This window comes from Petromyzon marinus, unplaced genomic scaffold, assembly GCF_048934315.1.
Source record: "Petromyzon marinus isolate PM22_M1 ecotype Great Lakes invasive population unplaced genomic scaffold, UKy_Petmar_22M1.pri1.0 PM_G_Scaffold_15, whole genome shotgun sequence".
NCBI lineage: Eukaryota > Metazoa > Chordata > Hyperoartia > Petromyzontiformes > Petromyzontidae > Petromyzon > Petromyzon marinus.
Window position 1 is genome coordinate 3761814 of NW_027422706.1, and position 22387 is coordinate 3784200.

Genomic DNA, 22387 nt, shown 5'->3' on the forward strand with positions numbered 1-22387 from the left:
ACCCTTCCTGCTCGATACAGACGCCAGCAATACGGCATTGGGGGTGTGCTCTCACAGGTGATCTGTGGTGTGGAACGCGTCGTGGCTTATGGCAGTAGGGTTTTGTCTCCGGCGGAACAGAGATACTGCGTCACGCGTCGGGAACTCTTGGCTATTGTATTTTTTATGCAACAGTATCGCCCATACCTGTACGGTCGGCATTTCACTGTCCGTACGGACCATGCGGCATTACAATATGCCTTGCGGGTGACGCAGCCTTCGGGGCAATTGTCCCGATGGCTCGAAATCCTTCAGGATTATGATTTCACGACCACATATCGGAAGGGTGCTCGGCACACTTATGCGGATGCGCTGTCTCGCCTGCCGCCCGCCTCAGATTGCGCTTGTCTCAGGGGATCAGGGCGTTGTAAGCCGCCAGAGGATAGCCCCCCCTTAGATATCCCGGTTCTCGCTGCTGCCACTGAGGACCCCTTGCCTGAGGGTCCTGTCGGGGTGGGAGGTGCGGACTCCTTGCTGGGGTTGTCTGTTGCGGAATGGGGGCGCCTCCAGATGGAGGACGCATCCCTCCTCGCGTTGCGTCGTCGCGCAGGGGGTTCCGTACGGGGGGTCGCGGGGATTGATTTGTACGGGCTGCTCCAGGGGCTCCTAATGCATTGGGATGGGAGGGCCTGCCGTCACAGGCTTATGGTGCCATCCGCTTTGCGGGGTAAGGCCGTGTGGGCCGCACATGAGCGGCTTTTGCACCTGGGAACCCACAAGACCCTTGCCGTGCTCCAGCTGGATTTCTTCTGGCCGGGTATGGCAAGGGATGTGGATGACCTCCTGGGTGCATGCACTCAGTGCGCCCAACGAAAACCACCAGCGAAAGGCGCCTGCCCACCGCTACAATCTATCACGGTCTCTCGGGTTAACGAACTCGTCGCACTCGATATATTGGGGCCCTTCCCTGCGACCCCTAGGGGTAACAAGTACCTGCTGGTTGGCGTGGAATATTTCACCCGATGGCCTATGTCATGGCCTCTCGCTAACCAGTCAGCAGCAGCCGTTGCCGAGGCCTTTGTCCAGGGCTATGTCCTCGACAAGGGTGCTCCCAAACGGCTGCTGACTGACCAAGGGAAGAACTTCTCTGGCGTACTTCTGCACGAGGTGTGTGCGCTTCTTGGTACGAAAAAGATTCGCACTTCCCCCTATCACCCACAAACCGTTGGCATGGTGGAGTGGCTGCATAGGACGCTCACATCTATGTTGTGTCACCAGGTGTGTGACTCCCAGACCGATTGGGACCTTCACATTCCGGGGGTTTTGGCCGCCTATAGAATGGCTCCTCACGCGGCAATCGGCTTCTCGCCGTTCTTTTTGATGTACGGTCGCGACGTTGACCCACCAATTGCGACTCAGCTCCGCGTCTCGGAAACCAGCAGAAAATCGAAATTGGCCGACCACGTTAAATTTAATATCCTGAGGTTGACCGAGGCACGGGAGGCAGCGGCCCAAAACTCTTCCTCTCGGCAGAAGGCCAACGAGAGGTTGCGATCGCGCCAGTCACGCACACATGCGTGGAAGCCAGGCGATCAAGCCTGGCTGCACTGCCCTCAGGTGCCGTTGGCGACCTCGGCGAAATTGTTGCGGCCTTGAAGGGGCCCTGTGGTTATTGTGAAGGTTATGCGGCCGCAGTGCGTTCGTATCCAGTGGGGGAAACGCCGCTGGTACGTACACCCCTCGTGTCTGAAGCCGTTTGTGGCGCCGCGCGTCCCTCCACCACATTACACGGGCCGAGCATGTGATGTGTCCGCTGACTCCCGGACGGCGTCTTCGTCACCTGCCCCTGATGCTTCGCTAACTGTTCCACCTTCAGGCGCCTCAAGAGTGACGGCTTCCAGCTCGCCTGCGCCACCCGGTGGGGACGGAGTTTGCCCTTCCGGGGTGACGGAAGACGGTGCACCTGCACAGCCGGTGCCCACTGCCGGGCCGACCGGACCCTCCCCCTACGATGGACCCGCAAAACGGACCCGCGCCAAAACGCGTCGCTTGTTGTAATAATGGTTCTTGTTACTCTTGTTGTTCACTGTTAAGTTTTCTTGCTGCGTTGATGGGGGGGGGGGGGAGTACAATGTATATGTGTATATAGTGTAATTTTGTATAGGTGGGTTGGGTTATTTATTGGGGTGTTCGTTCTTATGAGGCACGCACGGGTGGGGGTTTGTTGTGTTTATTGTTCGAGTATTGTTGCAGCCGGGGATGGCTGCGGGTTACACGGGAGGGGGTGATGTAGGGGTGCTATGGGGAATAAATACATGGCACGGGAAGGTGTGGTTCACCCACACCTTGGTCGCTACAACAACGTCCGCTAAGGCTCCAGTGGGTATAAAGTGCGGGGAGCCAGGGAGCTCGGGGCAGAGTGTGGGGCCCGAGGCTGAAGCAACCAGTGAAGAAAGAAGGCCAGCTAGGTGAGACCCTGGAACTCCTGTGACCGCTGCCCTTTTCAGGGCCGGCACAGCAAGCCAGTGGTGCGGCCCCAGAGCCCCAGAGTCAGAGTCCTTCTAAGGGCCGGTCTGGTCGGCGGGGTGCCGAGATCTGTGCCTAACCAGGTCCGGATCTGATAGCCTCCCTTAGAGCCCTTCCAGGAGTAACTGGGAGCCTAGAGCTTAGGCTAGAGAGCCTGGGGTGTGTTCCTGAGTTATCCGGGTGGAGGGGCCGCTATCCCTTCTAGTGTAACCCTTGTTAAGGTTTAAATAAATAGTGCTGCTTCTATTCTGCCGTCTCCATGTCCTGGAACCCACTACATATGTAACAGCACTTGCCCCTACAGCCCTGCCAAATGCAACCTGGGGTAGCTTTGTCAGTCTGTGGAACAGCACTTGCCCCTACAGCCCTGCTAGAGGCTACCTGGGTTAGCTTTGTCTGTGTCTCTGTAACAGCACTTGCCCCTACAACCAGCTAGAGGCTACCTGGGGTAGCTTTGTCTGGATGAATGGGTGGGTGGGTGAGTGAATGCGTGAGTTGGTGAGTGAGATTCTAGTTTTTTACCACAAGAGGGCAGCATTGAGTCGCGAAATAATTTGTGTGGGGGGAGTGGTGGTGCAGTGGTTAGCGCACTTTGTGTGTGTGTGTGTGTGGGGAGTGGTGGTGCAGTGGTTAGCGCACTGTGTGTGAGTGGGGAGTGGTGGTGCAGTGGATAGCGCACTGTGTGTGTGTGAGTGGGGAGTGGTGGTGCAGTGGTTTGCTCACTGTGTGTGTGTGGAGTGGTGGTGCATTGGTTAGTGCACTGTGTGTGAGTGGGGAGTGGTGGTGCAGTGGATAGCGCACTGTGTGAGTGGGGAGTGGTGGTGCAGTGGTTAGCGCACTGTGTGTGTGTGTGGGAAGTGGTGGTGATGGTGGTGGTGTTGTAAACATCGCTAGAACTGGGAGAGAGACAAAGGCGGTCGGGCGTAGTGGTGCTGGCCACCCACCCTCTCTGTGTGTGTAGCCACAGTGCTGGTAGCCTTCATAGGCGCTATTGCTCACAGCACTTGCCCCTACAGTCCTGCTAGAGGCTACCTAGGGTAGCTTGGTCTGTGTCTGTGTGACAGCACTTGCCCCTACAGCCCTGCTAGAGGCAACCTGGGGATAACTTTGTCTGTGTGACAGCACTTGCCCCTACAACCAGAAAGCGTCTACCTGGGGTAGCTTTGTCTATGTCTGTGTGACAACATTTGCCCCGACAACCAGCTAGAGGCTACCTGGGGTAGCTTTGTCTATGTATGTTTTGACAGCACTTGCCCCTACAGCCCTGCTAGAATTTATCTGGGTTAGCTTTGTTTGTATCTGTGTGATAGCACTTGCCCCTACAGCCCTGCGAGAGGCTACCTAAGGTAGCTTTGTGTTTGTGTAACAGCATTTGCCCCTACAGCCCTGCTAGAGGCTACCTGGGGTAGCTTTGTCTGTGTTTGTGTAACAGCACTTGTCCCTACAGTCCTGCTAGAGGCTACCTGGGGTAGCTTTCTCTGTGTGTAACAGCACTTGCCCCTACATCCGCGCTAGAGGCTACCTGGGGTAGCTTTGTCTGTGTCTATGTAACAGCACTTGCCCCTACAGCCCTGCTAGAGGCTACCTGGGGTAGCTTTGTCTGTGTTTGTGTAACAGCACTTGCCCCTACAGTCCTGCTAGAGGCTACCTGGGGTAGCTTTCTCTGTGTGTAACAGCACTTGCCCCTACAGCCGCGCTAGAGGCTACCTGGGGTAGCTTTGTCTGTGTCTATGTAACAGCACTTGCCCCTACAGCCCTGCCAAAGGCTACTTGGGGTAGCTTTGTCAGTGTCTGTGGAACACCACTTGCCCCTACAGCCCTGCTAGAGGCTACCTGGGATAGCTTTGTCTGGATGAATGGGTGGGTGGGTGAGTGGGTGAGTTGGTGAGTGAGATTCTAGTTTATTACCACAAGAGGGCAGCATTGAGTCGCGAAATAATTTGTGTGGGGGGAGTGGTGGTGCAGTGGTTAGCGCACGTTGTGTGTGTGTGTGTGTGGGGAGTGGTGGTGCAGTGTTTAGCGCACTGTGTGTGGAGTGGTGGTGCAGTGGTTAGCGCACTGTGTGTGTGTGTGGGGAGTGGTGGTGCAGTGGTTAGCGCACTGTGTGTGAGTGTGGAGTGGTGGTGCAGTGGTTAGCTCACTGTGTGTGTGTGTGTGGAGTGGTGGTGCATTGGTTAGCACACTGTGTGTGTGTGGGGAGTGGTGGTGCAGTGGTTAGCGCACTGTGTGTGAGTGGGGAGTGGTGGTGCAGTGGTTAGCGCACTGTGTGTGAGTGGGGAGTAGTGTTGCAGTGGTTAGCGCACTGTGTGTGAGTGGGGAGTGGTGGTGATGGTGGTGGTGTTGTAAACATCGCTAGAACTGGGAGAGTGACAAAGGCGGTCGGGCGTGGTGGTGCTGGCCACCCACACCCTCTGTGTGTGTAGCCACAGTGCCGGTAGCCTTCATAGGCGCTATTGCTCACAGCACTTGCCCCTACAGTCCTGCTAGAGGCTACCTGGGGTAGATGGTCTGTCTGTGTGACAGAACTTGCCCCTACAGCCCTGATAAAGGCTACATGGGGTAGCTTTGTCTGTGTCTGTGTGACAGCACTTGCCCCTACAGCCCCAAGTGTCAGAACCGAGTGGGCGGGGCACAAGAACCGCAGGAGGAGCACGAGGGGCTCGGGGTTCTTCGTGTTGCTGGTGAAGAAGATCCACGTCTTGTGAAGGAAGCCTCGTGGGGGCCGGAGACCCCAGGAGGACGGGGGGGGGGGGTCGCGTGGCCAGGGGCTGAGCCTTCTCGAGGATTCCAGAAGGTGGGCGTGGCCTGGGCGTGTCCCGGGCCACGCCCACGCCACGCCCACCTCGAGGATTCGAGAAGGTGGGCGTGGCCTGTGCGTGTCCCGGGCCACGCCACGCCCACCTTCTCGAGGATTTGAGAAGGTGGGCATGGCCTGGGCGTGTCCCGGGCCACGCCGAGGCGGATATAAGCGGCCTCCGCATCTGGGATGAAGACGCCTCGTGAAGACGCCTCGTGAAGAAGTCAAGGCTCAAGTCAGCGTGGCCAACCAGTAGCCCCCCCCCCCCCTGGCTTGGCCACGCCAGTCGTATCAGAGCGCCAGTGTTAGCGAGCATTTGCGAGTGATGGTGTGCGTTAGCGAGGATAGGTCGGTGGTCACACCCACCCCATGTTAATAGTTACCTGTTGTGTTAATAATAAAGAGCTTTGCCCTCCCAAAGTTCCAGTGTGCGCTACCGAGGCGCTCCAACCTACCACGACCTGTAGCACGGGGATGTCCTCATTCAGCAGCGGACTGAACAGCAAACAACTAGGTACGCCGAAGGCGATGTTGTGCGTTGCCGAGCCTTTTAAGTGTGGCAGCAGCCAAAAGAGGGACACCCCCCCCCCCCCGGGATGACGTCCACCGCAGAGATGGAGCGATGAAATCGGCTTCCGGATGGATCGTTACCATCGCAGGGCCGTAAGGTGGCGATGGGTTGGGGAGGCCTTCATCCAGCAGTGGATTGACCGTGGCCGGCGATTACGATAAACAAGACACACAATCTAAAAAAAACGCACACGTAAACTGAACGCCTTTCTTGGCCCCAATTCCACTTCAGCTACGATCGAATCAGCACTGGCAGAGTAAAACATAAAACACGTGTCGGGCAAATAAACAAGACACTCTTTAATTGTTGTATTGAGAGAGACGGCGCGGGAACTGAAAGCACCAATAAGGTCTGAAGATTGTCGAGCATCATGCGTGGTGATGGTAGCATCGTGCGTAGTGATGGTAGCATCATGCGTAGTGATGGTAGCATCGTGCGTAGTGATGGAAGCATCATACGCAGTGATGGTAGCATCATGCATAGTGATGATAGCGTCGTGCGTAGTGATGGTAGCATCGTGCGTAGTGATGGTAGCGTCGTGCGTAGTGATGGGTAGCGTCATGCGCAGTGATGGTAGCATCGTGTGTAGTGATGGTAGCATCGTGTGTAGTGATGGTAGCGTCGTGCGTAATGATGGTAGCATTGTGCGTAGTGATGGTAGCGTCGTGTGTAGTGATGGTAGCGTCGTGCTTAGTGATGCTAGCATCGTGCGTAGTGATGGTAGCGTCGTGCGTAGTGATGGTAGCGTCATGCGTAGTGATGGTAGCATCACTACACATGCAAAAGCAGTGTCACCCGAATGCCTCTTGTTTCCCACTCGCAGGAACTGAGCCATGCCCAGGGCTGAACAAGCCGTGGCCGCGTTGTTTTTTTTTCCTCACCGCAGAACTCTCAAGTGCTGTGCCGCCGCCGGCAAACTGCAGCGACCGCCTTGGGCTGCACGCCGGTGACGGCGGTGCGTTGCCACGATGGCGCCTGTGTCCCGCTGTGTCACCCAAGTAGAACTGCCACCGTTGATTTACCTTAGGAAAATATCAAAGATCTATCCTGAACCAAGTAATTATTGCATGGTAAGGGTACACTGAAATATAATCCAGGACAGGGCAATGGGTAAAGGTTACCCAGAGTTCCATTTTAAATAGGGGGGAGGGGGGGTGGTGGGTTCTCTGTTTTCAATAATCTAAGTTTAGAAAAACTCCTGACAGGAATCCACAAACCCCCCCCCCCCCACCGGCCCGGCCACCTCACAACTCCAAAGTTTGGTTTGTAGTGGCACACCCATTGCAAGGCGACTTTATGGGGTAGCCCACTTCCGATTAACCAGACACCAGATACCAGACTTGTCGTTTCTAAACGCGGCTTTAAACTTAGACTGCCGCGCACCATAGGGCCCATCCAAGCTGCCTATCGTGTTCACCTGGCCACGCACAGGGAGGAGGATCCTGATGGGTCGGGAGCCGTCTCCTCGGTGTACCTTCTAGGCCCGCACTAATAAAAGGGTACTATCGGTGTAACCACACAGTCCTGATATTACATCATACGAGCAGAAAAAAAGTTAAACCTTTTGTGTTGCAAGTTGAGGCTTTGCTACCCTGCAAATTTCACGCAAGGCGCTGCAGCGGCTGTTGCTGCCCGCTGCCAAATTCAACTCCCGCTTGCTCGAGTTGCGTGAAGAGCAAAACAACGAGAACAGATTGCTCTGTTTATGGCCAAAACGCTGCCGTGATGGCAAGCGTCATTCAATTCCTCGCCGTGTTCGAGGTAGCAACTATATAACACGTTTCTAATCTTTCACCTTGTCCTGAAATTGTATTTAAATAAAATAATAATAAAAATTATAAGTGCTTCCGAAATGCTCAATTTTACCAACACTTACAATGCTGCCTCATCGAGCCAGACTAACGTGAATTTAACGACTCTATTAAAGTAAAATAATTGCCGTCCAACAAGAGCAACGTGCGTCAATTTCCATTCGGCCGTCGGGTTTTTCTCGCTGGGAAGACGCAAAAACCTCGCTCGCACGGAGGTTCAAAATATTAACAAAGCATTGACAGGCCCCACGGAATGCAACCAACGATTTGGCACCACGCACCCCAGCGGCAATCGCTCCCATGCGGCAGGTTTAACGAAATGGAAACTAACGAACAGCGAAGATCGGCACGTGAAACAAAAAAGCGCATTTGCAGCTGCATCTTTGCAAAAACTCTACCGCCACGGAAACGTTGAGCACCACAATTTAACTTTGCAGGGGTGGGGGGGGGGCGTGCCGCGTCTGTTCAGAGTCTCGATGTTTTTCCCGCGGTCGCGGTAGCGGTGCTCCGTTTAGCTCGGCCGGAGGCGACGACGCCGTGGGGCACACCGTGCGCGGGAGCCGGACACGATCGGGGCCTCGTCCCGCTGGGAAGGTTCAGCGGAAACCGCCGAGGATCTTGCGAACGCCCAACGCGGCCAGACCCGCCATGGCCCCGAACCCCGCGATGGCCACCAGCGTGTTTATGAGCGTGCTGCCGGGCGTCTCCCGCGCATACTCCCGCACGAACCCGTCCTGCGTCCGGGGGAACACGAGCGCAATCCGCCGTCAGTACGGTCGTGCGTGTGCGTGTGCACGCGCGCGCGGTGTCGGTCCCGAAAACGGCAGTGGCACGGCTAGCGATTGTACAGGCGGTGCAACTGGGCGCTCAAGAGGCAGATGGGGCCCAGCTGCCGAGTTCGAAAAGAGGAGAGCGGGACATTTGCTCTGCAACGGCGTTTTCACAAACTTAATATGCAGGTCTTGGATTGACGAATTGGGTTTTTTTTTACACATTTGACCGCTTTAAACAAATGCTTCTCCTAAAACATGGACCCGCTGAAGACCCCACAGGCAATGGCGAGAAACACATACAGATGGTATGAACGACAGGGCGATTTCTGCCGTCCGAGAGAGGGGATTAGGCGTCTCTCACAATTTAACCAACACACAAGCCGCTCCACTGCCAGTCGCTCACTACTCTACACAGAAGCGCCAAGCTGTCTAAGCTGACGACACGTCGCAGCAACTTGGCAAAACTCAAATAAAAAAACAAGTTAAATTTCTCTTCAGTCTCGCCTGGTAACAAAAAACAACAACCCCCACCCCCAATTCTCAATAATCCTCATGCTGTCTGAACCCATCACCACCGTCATAATCACCACCAAAATCACAGTTCCCACCATCTCCACTCACCACCACGAATCAATCACAACCAGGTCGCACATCTCCACTCACCACCAATAATCAATCACAACCAGGTCGCACATCTCCACTCACCACCACCACTAATCAATGACAACCACGTCACACATCTCCACTCACCACCACCACTAATCAATGACAACCACCAGGTCACACATCTCCACTCATCACCACCACCACTAATCAATGACAACCACGTCACACATCTCCACTCACCACCACCACCACTAATCAATGACAACCACATCACACATCTCCACTCACCACCACCACTACCACCACTAATCAATGACCACCACGTGGCACATCTCCACTCACCACCACCACCACTAATCAATGACAACCACGTCACACATCTCCACTCACCACCACCACCACTAATCAATGACAACCACCAGGTCACACATCTCCACTCACCACCACCACCACTAATCAATGACAACCACCAGGTCACACATCTCCACTCACCACCACCACCACTAATCAATGACAACCACCAGGTCACACATCTCCACTCACCACCACCACTAATCAATGACAACCACGTCACACATCTCCACTCACCACCACCACTAATCAATGACAACCACGTCACACATCTCCACTCACCACCACCACTAATTAATCACAACCACGTCACACATCTCCACTCACCACCACCACTAATCAATCACAACCACGTCACACATCTCCGCTCACCACCACCACCACCACTAAACAATCACAACCACGTGGTACATCTCCACTCACCACCACCACTAATCAATGACAACCACGTCACACATCTCCACTCACCACCACCACTAATCAATGACAACCACCAGGTCACACATCTCCACTCATCACCACCACCACTAATCAATGACAACCACGTCACACATCTCCACTCACCACCACCACCACTAATCAATGACAACCACATCACACATCTCCACTCACCACCACCACCACTAATCAATGACAACCACGTCACACATCTCCACTCACCACCACCACCACTAATCAATGACAACCACCAGGTCACACATCTCCACTCACCACCACCACCACTAATCAATGACAACCACCAGGTCACACATCTCCACTCACCACCACTAATCAATGACAACCACCAGGTCACACATCTCCACTCACCACCACCACTAATCAATGACAACCACGTCACACATCTCCACTCACCACCACTAATCAATGACAACCACGTCACACATCTCCACTCACCACCACCACTAATCAATGACAACCACGTCACACATCTCCACTCACCACCACCACTAATCAATCACAACCACGTCACACATCTCCGCTCACCACCACCACTAAACAATCACAACCACGTGGTACATCTCCACTCACCACCACCACCACTAATCAATGACAACCACGTCACACATCTCCACTCACCACCACCACTAATCAATCACAACCACATCACACATCTCCACTCACCACCACCACTAATCAATGACAACCACGTCACACATCTCCACTCACCACCACCACTAATCAATGACAACCACGTCACACATCTCCACTCACCACCACCACCACTAATCAATGACAACCACCAGGTCACACATCTCCACTCACCACCACCACTAATCAATGACAACCACCAGGTCACACATCTCCACTCACCACCACCACTAATCAATGACAACCACATCACACATCTCCACTCACCACCACTAATCAATGACAACCACATCACACATCTCCACTCACCACCACCACCACTAATCAATTACAACCACCAGGTCACACATCTCCACTCACCACCACCACTAATCAATGACAACCACCAGGTCACACATCTCCACTCACCACCACCACTAATCAATGACAACCACGTCACACATCTCCACTCACCACCACCACCACTAATCAATGACAACCACCAGGTCACACATCTCCACTCACCACCACTAATCAATGACAACCACATCACACATCTCCACTCACCACCACCACCACTAATCAATCACAACCACGTGGTACATCTCCACTCACCACCACCACTAATCAATGACAACCACGTCACACATCTCCACTCACCACTAACACCACCACCACTAATCAATGACCACCACCAGGTCACACATCTCCACTCACCACCACTAATCAATGACAACCACCAGGTCACACATCTCCACTCACCACCACCACTAATCAATGACAACCACGTCACACATCTCCACTCACCACCACCACCACTAATCAATGACAACCACGTCACACATCTCCACTCACCACCACCACTAATCAATCACAACCACATCACACATCTCCACTCACCACCACCACTAATCAATGACAACCACGTCACACATCTCCACTCACCACCACCACTAATCAATGACAACCACGTCACACATCTCCACTCACCACCACCACCACCACTAATCAATGACAACCACCAGGTCACACATCTCCACTCACCACCACCACTAATCAATGACAACCACCAGGTCACACATCTCCACTCACCACCACCACTAATCAATGACAACCACATCACACATCTCCACTCACCACCACTAATCAATGACAACCACATCACACATCTCCACTCACCACCACCACCACTAATCAATTACAACCACCAGGTCACACATCTCCACTCACCACCACCACTAATCAATGACAACCACGTCACACATCTCCACTCACCACCACCACCACTAATCAATGACAACCACCAGGTCACACATCTCTACTCACCACCACTAATCAATGACAACCACATCACACATCTCCACTCACCACCACCACCACTAATCAATCACAACCACGTGGTACATCTCCACTCACCACCACCACTAATCAATGACAACCACGTCACACATCTCCACTCACCACTAACACCACCACCACTAATCAATGACCACCACCAGGTCACACATCTCCACTCACCACCACTAATCAATGACAACCACCAGGTCACACATCTCCACTCACCACCACCACTAATCAATGACAACCACGTCACACATCTCCACTCACCACCACCACCACTAATCAATCACAACCACGTCACACATCTCCACTCACCACCACCACTAATCAATCACAACCACGTCACACATCTCCACTCACCACCACCACTAATCAATCACAACCACGTGGTACATCTCCACGCACCACCACCACTAATCAATGACAACCACGTCACACATCTCCACTCACCACCACCACCACTAATCAATCACAACCACATCACACATCTCCACTCACCACCACCACCACTAATCAATGACAACCACCACATCACACATCTCCACTCACCACCACCACTAATCAATGACAACCACGTCACACATCTCTACTCACCACCACTAATCAATGACAACCACCAGGTCACACATCTCCACTCACCACCACCACCTCTAATAAATGACAACCACATCACACATCTCCACTCACCACCACCACTAATCAATGACAACCACCACATCACACATCTCCACTCACCACCACCACTAATCAATCACAACCACGTCACACATCTCCACTCACCACCACCACTAATCAATGAAAACCACGTCACACATCTCCACTCACCACCACCACCACCACTAATCAATGACAACCACATCACACATCTCCACTCACCACCACCACTAATCAATGACAACCACCAGGTCACACATCTCCACTCACCACCACCACCACTAATCAATGACCACCACCAGCAGCAGCAGGTGTCACGTGTCCACAGCAGGTGGCACGTGTCCACAGCAGGTGGTGTCACGTGTCCACAGCAGGTGGTGTCACGTGTCCACAGCGCGTGTCTCACCCAGCCTCCCTGGCGCACGAACCAGGCCCTCCTGCTGCTCCGCGAGGCCACCAGGAAAGCGGCCACCTCGTGGGCCACGGAGGCCCTCGCCTCGGCGTCTCTCCCCGCCCTCCGCTCCCTGTCGCCGCCGCCGGCGGCTTCCTTGAGCCTCTTGAGGAGCAGCGCGCAGAACACCGCCAGCGCCACCACGCGGCCCCAGCTCACGCGCCCGTCGGAGAACATCTCCCGGGCCACGGCGAGCGCCGAGCCGCGCAGATCCTCGGCCTCCTCCGCCACCACCACCAGGCGGCTCACCATGGCCGAGAAGGCGGCGCGGTGCTGCTCCAGGAGAGAATCCCCGACGCTCTCCAGGAGCTGTGAAGCGGCACAAAGTTGCTGCTGCTGCGGTTGTTGTTGTTGCTGTTGTTGTTGTTGCTGTTGTTGTTGTTGCTCCGTCTGTGCCAGGTGAGCGGCGTAGCCGGAGATTAAATTGCGGTCTGGACGGTGAGCTCGTCGTCATCGTCATCGTTGTTGTCATCGTCATCATCGTTGTTGTCGTCATCGTTGTTGTTGTCGTCATCGTTGTTGTCGTCATCGTTGTTGTTGTCGTCATCATCGCAGCGCCTCGCCACTCCGCCACTCCGCGCTGCCTCCATGGCCGCCGTCGGGAACGCGAGACGGAGTCGACGGAGGTCGGAGTCGCCTAATGGAATCGCGACGGTCGATTCAGCGACGGTCGAAAATCGCCGCGTTGCTGGGCGTAGAATCTCTTCGGCGATTGGTCGATTTCTCATCAAGCAGGCAGGATTCGACGGGAAGAGAAATCGCGCCGACTTTAGATGTCGAGGAATCGATGCGGCAATTGGCTTGCGACGGCAAGCGTCAGCTCAGCGAGTTTCAGAGTCACAGCAGACCCAGCAGCATCAGTGAGTGTGTTAATCTGTCTCTTTGTGTCTGTGTGTGTCTCTGTGTATGTGTGTGTGTACAGAGTCACAGCAGACCCAGCTATACCAGCAGCATCAGTGAGTGTGTTAATCTGCCTGTTTGTGTCTGTGTGTGTCTCTGTGTATGTGTGTGTGTGTACAGAGTCACAGCAGACCCAGCTATACCAGCAGCATCAGTGAGTGTGTTAATCTGCCTGTTTGTGTCTGTGTGTGTCTCTGTGTATGTGTGTGTGTACAGAGTCACAGCAGACCCAGCTATACCAGCAGCATCAGTGAGTGTGTTAATCTGTCTGTTTGTGTTTGTGTGTGTCTCTGTGTATGTGTGTGTGTACAGAGTCACAGCAGACCCAGCTATACCAGCAGCATCAGTGAGTGTGTTAATCTGTCTGTTTGTGTCTGTGTGTGTCTCTGTGTATGTGTGTGTACAGAGTCACAGCAGACCCAGCTATACCAGCAGCATCAGTGAGTGTGTTAATCTGCCTGTTTGTGTCTGTGTGTGTCTCTGTGTATGTGTGTGTGTGTACAGAGTCACAGCAGACCCAGCTATACCAGCAGCATCAGTGAGTGTGTTAATCTGCCTGTTTGTGTCTGTGTGTGTCTCTGTGTATGTGTGTGTGTACAGCAGGGGTCGGGAACCTATGGCTCGCGAGCCAGATGTGGCTCTTTTGATGATTGCATATGGCTCGCAGATAAAACAAAATATTCTCACTTGTTTTAATCCATCCATCGATTTTTCACTGCGCATGTCCTGTTCAGGGCTGCAGGAGCAATTGTCCATTATTTTAATTGGATGATACTGGCCTACGTTTGCCGTTGCTGGGTAAAACAGGTAAACGCCCCCTTTTGAATCAGTCTGAGACTGCGTCTGCTCGGTCATTAGCTCAAAGCTAACCCTTCGACGAAGAAGATGGCGAAAAGAAAAAAAGACGACGAGTATCGTACATTCCAGGACGAATGGACCGAAGAATTCGCCTTTGTGGAGAGAGCGGGTTCTGCGGTGTGTCTAATTTGCAATGACAAAATTACATCGTTGAAACGGTCGAATGTAAAGCGGCACTTCGACACGCGCCACGCTACCTTTGCATCAAAATACCCTGCGGGAGACAGCAGAAAGAAAGCGTGCCAAGAGCTTCTGAGCAGGGTGCAAGCTAGCCAGCAGCAACTCCGCGTATGGACCCGGCAAGGTGACTATAATTCGGCTAGCTTTGCTGGTTCTTTAGCAATAGTGAGGAACGGAAAACCATTCACAGATGGCGAGTATGCTAAAACGTTCATGCTGGATGTAGCCAATGAACTTTTTGATGATCTTCCGAACAAAGACAAGATAATCAAACGGATACAAGACATGCCTCTGTCGGCAAGAACTGTTCATGATCGTACCATCGTGATGGCAAACAAAGTGGAGGAAACGCAAGTGAAGGACATAAATGCAGCGCCGTTCTTTTCTCTGGCTTTGGATGAGTCAACAGACGTGAGCCATTTGTCGCAGTTCAGCGTGATTGCAAGATATGCTGTTGGTGACACACTGCGCGAAGAAAGTCTTGCTGTTCTGCCATTAAAAGGGTCCACAAGAGGTGAGGATTTATTCAAGTCTTTCATGGAGTTTGCTCAAGAAAAAAGTCTACCTATGGATAAACTTCTCTCAGTGTGTACTGATGGTGCTCCGTGTATGGTGGGGAAAAACAAAGGATTTGTGGCGCTTCTCCGTGAACATGAAAATAGACCCATCCTAAGTTTCCATTGCATTATACACCAGGAGGCACTTTGTGCTCAGATGTGTGACAGGCAGTTTGGCGAAGTGATGTCGCTGGTCATTCGTGTGATCAACTTTATTGTTGCCCGAGCCTTAAATGATCGCCAGTTTAAAACACTGCTGGATGAAGTTGTAAATAACTATCCTGGTCTGCTTTTGCACAGCAATGTGCGTTGGTTGTCAAGAGGGAAGGTGCTTAGCCGTTTTGCGGCTTGCCTGAACGAAATCCGGACTTTCCTTGAAATGAAAGGCGTCGGGCATCCTGAGCTAGCCGACACCGAGTGGCTCCTCAAGTTTTACTATCTCGTAGATCTGACTGAACATCTGAACCAGCTCAACGTGAAAATGCAAGGCATTGGAAATACAGTGTTATCCCTTCAACAAGCTGTATTTGCTTTTGAAAACAAGCTGAAGCTTTTCATCACGGATCTTGAAACAGGTCGTTTACTACATTTTGAAAAACTGAGCCAATTTAAAGATGCATGCACAGCAAGTGAGCCCATTCAAAACCTTGATCTCCACCAGCTAGCTGGCTGCACATCCAGTCTCCTACAGTCCTTCAAAGCACGCTTTGGAGAATTTCGTGAGCACACTCGTCTTTTTAAGTTCATCACCCATCCAAACGAGTGTTCACTGAACACAGCCGACCTGAATTACATCCCTGGTGTCTCCGTCAGAGATTTTGAAGCAGAAGTGGCTGACCTGAAGGCCTCAGACATGTGGGTGAATAAGTTCAAGTCACTGAATGAAGATTTGGAAAGAATCACACGACAGAAAGCGGAGTTGGCGAGCAAGCACATGTGGACAGAAATGAAAAAACTCCAACCCGAAGACCAGCTGATTCTCAAAACTTGGAACGCGCTTCCTGTCACATGCCACACACTGCAGCGTGTGAGTATTGCTGTATTGACCATGTTTGGATCTACGTATGCATGTGAGCAGTCATTCTCACATCTTAAAAACATCAAGTCCAACCTACGATCACGTTTAACGGATGAAAGCCTCAACGCTTGCATGAAGCTTAACCTCACCAAGTACCAACCCGACTACAAAGTACCAACCCGACTACAAAGACATCAGCAAATCCATGCAGCACCAGAAGTCGCATTAATGGTGAGTGTTATAACAACATTATTTAAAAGAATAAATTCAGAGGCTTATTATACTGACATTTAGTTGAATTCACTTTAAAAATATATTATATGGCTCTCACTGAAATAAATTTCCAAATTTTTTGCTTTCATGGCTCTCTTAGTCAAAAAGGTTCCCGACCCCTGGTGAAACGAACTCCTTCAACACCGGCGTTGTTGAAACGATGGCTTCGTCTCTGAGAGGTGCCGCGCGCCATCTCCGGCATCTCCGCCGGTGTTGGAGGGGCTGGGGACACCCATCAGCGGTCGCGCAGGTGATGACGATGCGCCCGCCGATTGGTCCTGACAGCGGGCGTCCGTTGGTGATGACGATGCGCCCGCCGATTGGTCCTGACAGCAGGCGTCCGTTGGTGATGACGTCATCACCGCTGATTGGCCCACAGCGTCCACGTGGAGCTGCGACCGTCCAATCGCCGTGGCGGACAGTGTCATGGCGGCAAATCCTAAATCTGGTGGCTGTGTTTCGGCGGGAATGGCCGTTGAACGGCGTTCGTCTCTCTGCCGCCTTTGCGCCCGCAGCCCCGCGCGGTTGATTTCCTCCAGCGTGGAAGCCGCGGCGTACAGCAGCTCAGCCAGTCGAGAGTGAGCCGCCTGCAACCCGTCCTCCATCGGTGGCCACTCCTCCAGCGGCGGCTGCTGTTGGGGCGTCTGGGGCATCCCAGGATCGTCGGCCGCGGCCTCTGGCGCAATCCCAGGCGAGCCGTCCTCCTCCTGGGGTTCCTGTGATCGATTTGTACTCCTTGTGTCCATTTTAAGACCACTTCTGACACCAGTTGTAGTGGGTTCCAGGACACGGAGACGGCAGAATAGAAGCAGCACTATTTATTTAAACCTTAACAAGGGTTACACTAGAAGGGGTAGCGGCCCCTCCACCCGTATAACTCAGGAACACACCCCAGGCTCTCTAGCCTAAGCTCTAGGCTCCCAGTTCCTCCTGGTAGGGCTCTAAGGGAGGCTATCAGATCCGGACCTGGTTAGGCACAGATCTCGGCACCCCGCCGACCAGACCGGCCCTCAGAAGGACTCTGACTCTGAGGCTCTGGGGCCGCACCACTGGCTTGCTGTGCCGGCCCTGAAAAGGGCAGCGGTCACAGGAGTTCCAGGGTCTCACCTAGCTGGCCTTCTTTTTTCACTGGTTGCTTCAGCCTCGGGCCCCACACTCTGCCCCGAGCTCCCTGGCTCCCCGCACTTTATACCCACTGGAGCCTTAGCGGACATTGTTGTAGCCACCAAGGTGTGGGTGAACCACACCTTCCCGTGCCATGTGTTTATTCCCCATAGCACCCCTACACATTCAAGCAAAGTAACTCAACCCCCTCGACAGCGTACAAAGTTAAAACCAGATTCTCAGCACCACCGATGTCACTTTTTCCCACTACGGGACTTTGTGGCAGCCATTAATGTAAATTATTCATTACGGACAGAAGGCAGAGCACATCACAAGATGAAGTGTGCGTCTCACAAGACGTGAATAATATGCTTAGAGTTTGAACCAATAACTTTAATCGTGATAATGCGTGCTCAATACAATAAAGTGCATTATAAAACAGAAAATAAAAAACTCCAAAAATACAAATCGAAATTTGACAGTGCCCTTACACTAAAACATGTGCAAATAACACGTGCGTAAAAAATAACACGTGCTTAAAAAAATAACACGTGCGTAAAAAATAACATGTGCTTAAAAAATAACACGTGCGTAAAAATTAAAACCACTTCAACATTATAAATTACTCTCACGGCGCGAGCAATACGGGGAAAGTCCACGGCGGGCGGCGGGGCCCTCCGCGTCGCCACCCTAGCGGCTCGCGTCGCCGGCGTCGGCGGCGACCGCGTCGGCCCACGCGACGGGGCGCCGGCGCCGTGCCAGGCGCATCGCCCCCTCCAGGTCCGCGTGCTCCTGCGGGCCCGCCAGGCCGGCCGAGGCCAACGATTCGTGCTGCTTCTTCGTCAGTCGCAGGAGCTCCGTCACCAGCCTGCCGGCGCGGGATTCACGGGAGGGGGGGGGGGGGGTGGGGGTGGCCGTATCGTCGTCGTCACAATCGCGGCGCTTCGAAAATAAAAGTTCGGCGCCGCCGCCGCCGTGGACGTCGTCGATAACCGTCGACGTCAATGCAGCTCGGTCGATCGCATCGCCGTCGAAGCAAACCGCGGTTGTCGGTGGCGCCGTCACGACCGCGAGCGTCGGCGCCGTCACCGAGCGGCGGAGCCCGACGGCGAGGCCCCCCCGCGGGAAGGCCGCTACCCAACGGCGTGGTTTTAACGTCGCTCACTCAGACCGCGGTGCCACCACTCCCCACGCACCCCGCAGTAAACCAACAGACGTTCATTCTCACGCGACGGCAGCAGCAGCAGGAATATTCTATACAAATCCACAGCGGCAGGAATATCCGATACAGGATGCACAGCCTTTTGACTCCCCAGTGCTGGCGACGTTTACTACGCAGTGCCACGCCGGGCGCACGCACGCGGCTCACCGCTCCGTGTGCCAGCGGTCCTCGTCGTGCAGGCGGGCGAGCCGCCCGGCGTACCGCAGACACTCGTGCAGGCCCCCCGTCTCCCGCTCGTGCCGCACGCCGCTCACGCCCGGCGCCAGCGACTGCAACGCCGCACAGGACCGGGTCAATAATTATCGTCGTCATCATTCGCCTCCGCCGCCGCCGCCGGCCGTCGAGCGCGAACCGAAACTCGTGCCGCCGCCGGGTTTGTGCGACGCCGCCACAAAGACCCCCCCCCCCCCCCCCCCGCGGTGCGTCTCTCCCACCTGCGCGAGGGCGCCGTCCGGTACTTCCGAGGGCTGCGCGGCCACGGCCGCGGCCGCAGCCGCCGCCTGGCCCCGGAGCCTGTCGGCGTTGCCTTCGCGCCAGGCTTCCAGAGCGCGCCGCCGCTCCTCCTTGTGGCAGCGCAGTAACCGCGCCGCCAACAAACACCTCTCCAGCCGGTCCATGCTCAGGCACCGGCGACGAAGACGACGCTGACGGGTCGCGACCCCCTGACGTCAAGCCGGGAATCGAAGTTACGTTGCCGGGTTGTTAGCGCAGTGCCGCCGACCGCGACGCCGCTCCAAAGACGAGACCCCCGCCCCCCCCCCCCCCCCCCCCCCCCCGCGGTGCGTCTCTCCCACCTGCGCGAGGGCGCCGTCTGGGCCTTCCGAGGGCTGCACGGCCGCGACCGCCGCCGCCGCCGCCGCCGCCGCTGCGTGCGCCCGGAGCTGCTCCCTGTTGTCCTGGAGCTGGGCTTCGAGGGTGCGCCGACGCTCCTCCTTGATGCGTCGGAGGCGCGGTCGCGACGCCGCCGTGCAGGGCTCGAGCACAAGGCACCGGCGACGAAGACGGCGCTGACGACGACGGGTCACGGCAGCGAGGGGGTGGCCATTTAAATGGAGCGCCGCGCGGTGGTCGAGTTGAGACCGCTTGCGTTGCGATCGAAACGTCGCGGTTTTTTGTTATTATTTTATTTTAACCAATCCGCGTGACTTTACCGAAAGACCCAAGAATATAAATTCCTGCAGTCCCGAGAGCTTCAAGTAAAGATTCATGTACTACCATGACAGCAATTCAACAAATAAGCAGTGCCTGCAGTGGTTGCCGGGGTCACATGAACCCGTTTACGTAAAAAAAACTTTAAACCAATTGCCCGCCATCAAACTTCCCCATGCCGTGTCGATAACGGGGGATATGATAATTGTTTTTTTACCCTTTTATCTGCCGACAAAACTGACACCTTTTTTACAAGGTATCATTTTTGTGCATTGCCCGCAATACCTGCTGTCAGTTTTATTGCCAGATAAAAGGGTAAAAAAAACAATTATCATATTTTGCTACTGGCAAAGGAGGTTCCGATGGTGTAAACGGGGGATATACGTTTGACCATACTTCACCACGCCAGTCAGTTGCGGGTTGGTGAAGGGCGGCAGCCCAGGACCAAGATTCAGACATCACCCGCCACCGACGTCAAGCCGGGAATCGAAGTTGGATTGCCGGGTTCTTAGCGCAGTGCCGGTCCAAAGACAAGGCCCCCCCCCCCACCCCCACCCCCGCCCCCGCCCCCCCCGCAGTGCGTCTCTCCCACCTGCGCGAGGGCCCCGTCTGGGCCTTCCGAGGGTTGCACGGCCGCGGCCGCCGCCGCGTGCGCCCGGAGCCGCTCCCTGTTGTCCTGGAGCCGGGCTTCGAGGGTGCGCCGACGCTCCTCCTTGATGCGTCGGAGGCGCGGTTGCGACGCCGCCGTGCGGGGCTCGAGCACAAGGCACCGGCGACGAAGACGGCGCTGACGACGACGGGTCACGGCAGCGAGGGGGTGGCCATTTAAATGGAGCGCCGCGCGGTGGTCGGGTTGAGACCGCTTGCGTTGCGATCGAAACGTCGCGGTTTTTTGTTATTATTTTATTTTAACCAATCCGCGTGACTTTACCGAAAGACCCAAGAATATAAATTCCTGCAGTCCCGAGAGCTTCAAGTCAAGATTCATGTACTACCATGACAGCAATTCAACAAATAAGCAGTGCCTGCAGTGGTTGCCGGGGTCACATGAACCCGTTTACGTAAAAAAAACTTTAAACCAATTGCCCGCCATCAAACTTCCCCATGCCGTGTCGATAACGGGGGATATGATAATTGTTTTTTTACCCTTTTATCTGCTGACAAAACTGACACCTTTTTTACAAGGTATCATTTTTGTGCATTGCCCGCAATACCTGCTGTCAGTTTTATTGCCAGATAAAAGGGTAAAAAAAACAATTATCATATTTTGCTACTGGCAAAGGAGGTTCCGATGGTGTAAACGGGGGATATACGTTTGACCATACTTCACCACGCCAGTCAGTTGCGGGTTGGTGAAGGGCGGCAGCCCAGGACCAAGATTCAGACATCACCCGCCACCGACGTCAAGCCGGGAATCGAAGTTGGATTGCCGGGTTCTTAGCGCAGTGCCGGTCCAAAGACAAGGCCCCCACCCCCACCCCCGCCCCCGCCCCCCCCGCAGTGCGTCTCTCCCACCTGCGCGAGGGCCCCGTCTGGGCCTTCCGAGGGTTGCACGGCCGCGGCCGCCGCCGCGTGCGCCCGGAGCCGCTCCCTGTTGTCCTGGAGCCGGGCTTCGAGGGTGCGCCGACGCTCCTCCTTGATGCGTCGGAGGCGCGGTTGCGACGCCGCCGTGCGGGGCTCGAGCACCAGGCACCGGCGACGAATGCGCTGCTGACGACGGGTCACAACCCCGAGGTGGTGATTATTTAAATGGGGTGCCGGGTTGCGGGCGCCCACAACTCGACCACCGCGTGGCACCGCGGTGGTCGAGTTGTGGAGCTTTGGTACCCTGAAGCCGACAGCAGTTGGCAAGGGTCAAGAGGGGGGGGGGGGGGAGGGCACCCACAATAATAACAAGAAGAGGCTTTTACTCTAAACTAGGGCTCAACGATTTGGGGGAAATATCTAAAATTGCGATTTTTCTGACAGATGTTGTGATATGATTTGTGATAAAAAAAACATTGTTTTTGTTAAGTGAAACCTCAGTTCAACATTCACATTGTGATAGGTGTGTAAAACACGTGATGGAGCATTACCACGTGATACCATCAACAATATGAACTGCTCTCTACATAAATTCTAATACAATGATGATAACTTAAAAAAGGTATCAATCACTTCCGACGTGTATTTATTAAAATGTTTTAATTGAAATAGAA

At 54.3% G+C, this 22387-nt stretch overlaps 2 protein-coding genes across 3 annotated transcripts in view; both read right to left on the reverse strand.

Moving 5' to 3' along the window:
- Positions 1 to 6148: 6148 nt before the first annotated feature.
- Positions 6149 to 13565, reverse strand: LOC142910702 (anti-apoptotic protein NR13-like). The gene is made up of 2 exons (XM_076060099.1): positions 12884 to 13565; positions 6149 to 8418 (listed from the first exon to the last, which is right to left on the reverse strand). The coding sequence occupies exons 1-2, from the start codon at positions 13178 to 13180 to the stop codon at positions 8281 to 8283; spliced, it is 435 nt and encodes a 144-aa protein (XP_075916214.1). The 5' UTR covers positions 13181 to 13565; the 3' UTR covers positions 6149 to 8280.
- Positions 13566 to 18190: 4625 nt separating this feature from the next.
- Positions 18191 to 22387, reverse strand: part of LOC142910703 (uncharacterized) — a 153290-nt gene continuing 149093 nt past the window's right edge. Inside the window, exons 3-8 of one of the 2 annotated variants that reach the window (XM_076060101.1) lie at positions 21705 to 21896; positions 20782 to 20976; positions 19835 to 20047; positions 19475 to 19702; positions 19188 to 19309; positions 18191 to 18686 (exon numbers count right to left, since the gene is read on the reverse strand). In XM_076060101.1, coding sequence (XP_075916216.1) covers positions 18509 to 18686; positions 19188 to 19309; positions 19475 to 19702; positions 19835 to 20047; positions 20782 to 20976; positions 21705 to 21896 — 1128 coding nt within the window. In that variant the 3' untranslated portion in view covers positions 18191 to 18508. Of the gene's footprint in view, positions 18687 to 19187; positions 19310 to 19474; positions 19703 to 19834; positions 20048 to 20781; positions 20977 to 21704; positions 21900 to 22387 lie in introns of both variants that reach the window. The other variant, XM_076060100.1, reaches the window with a different exon arrangement.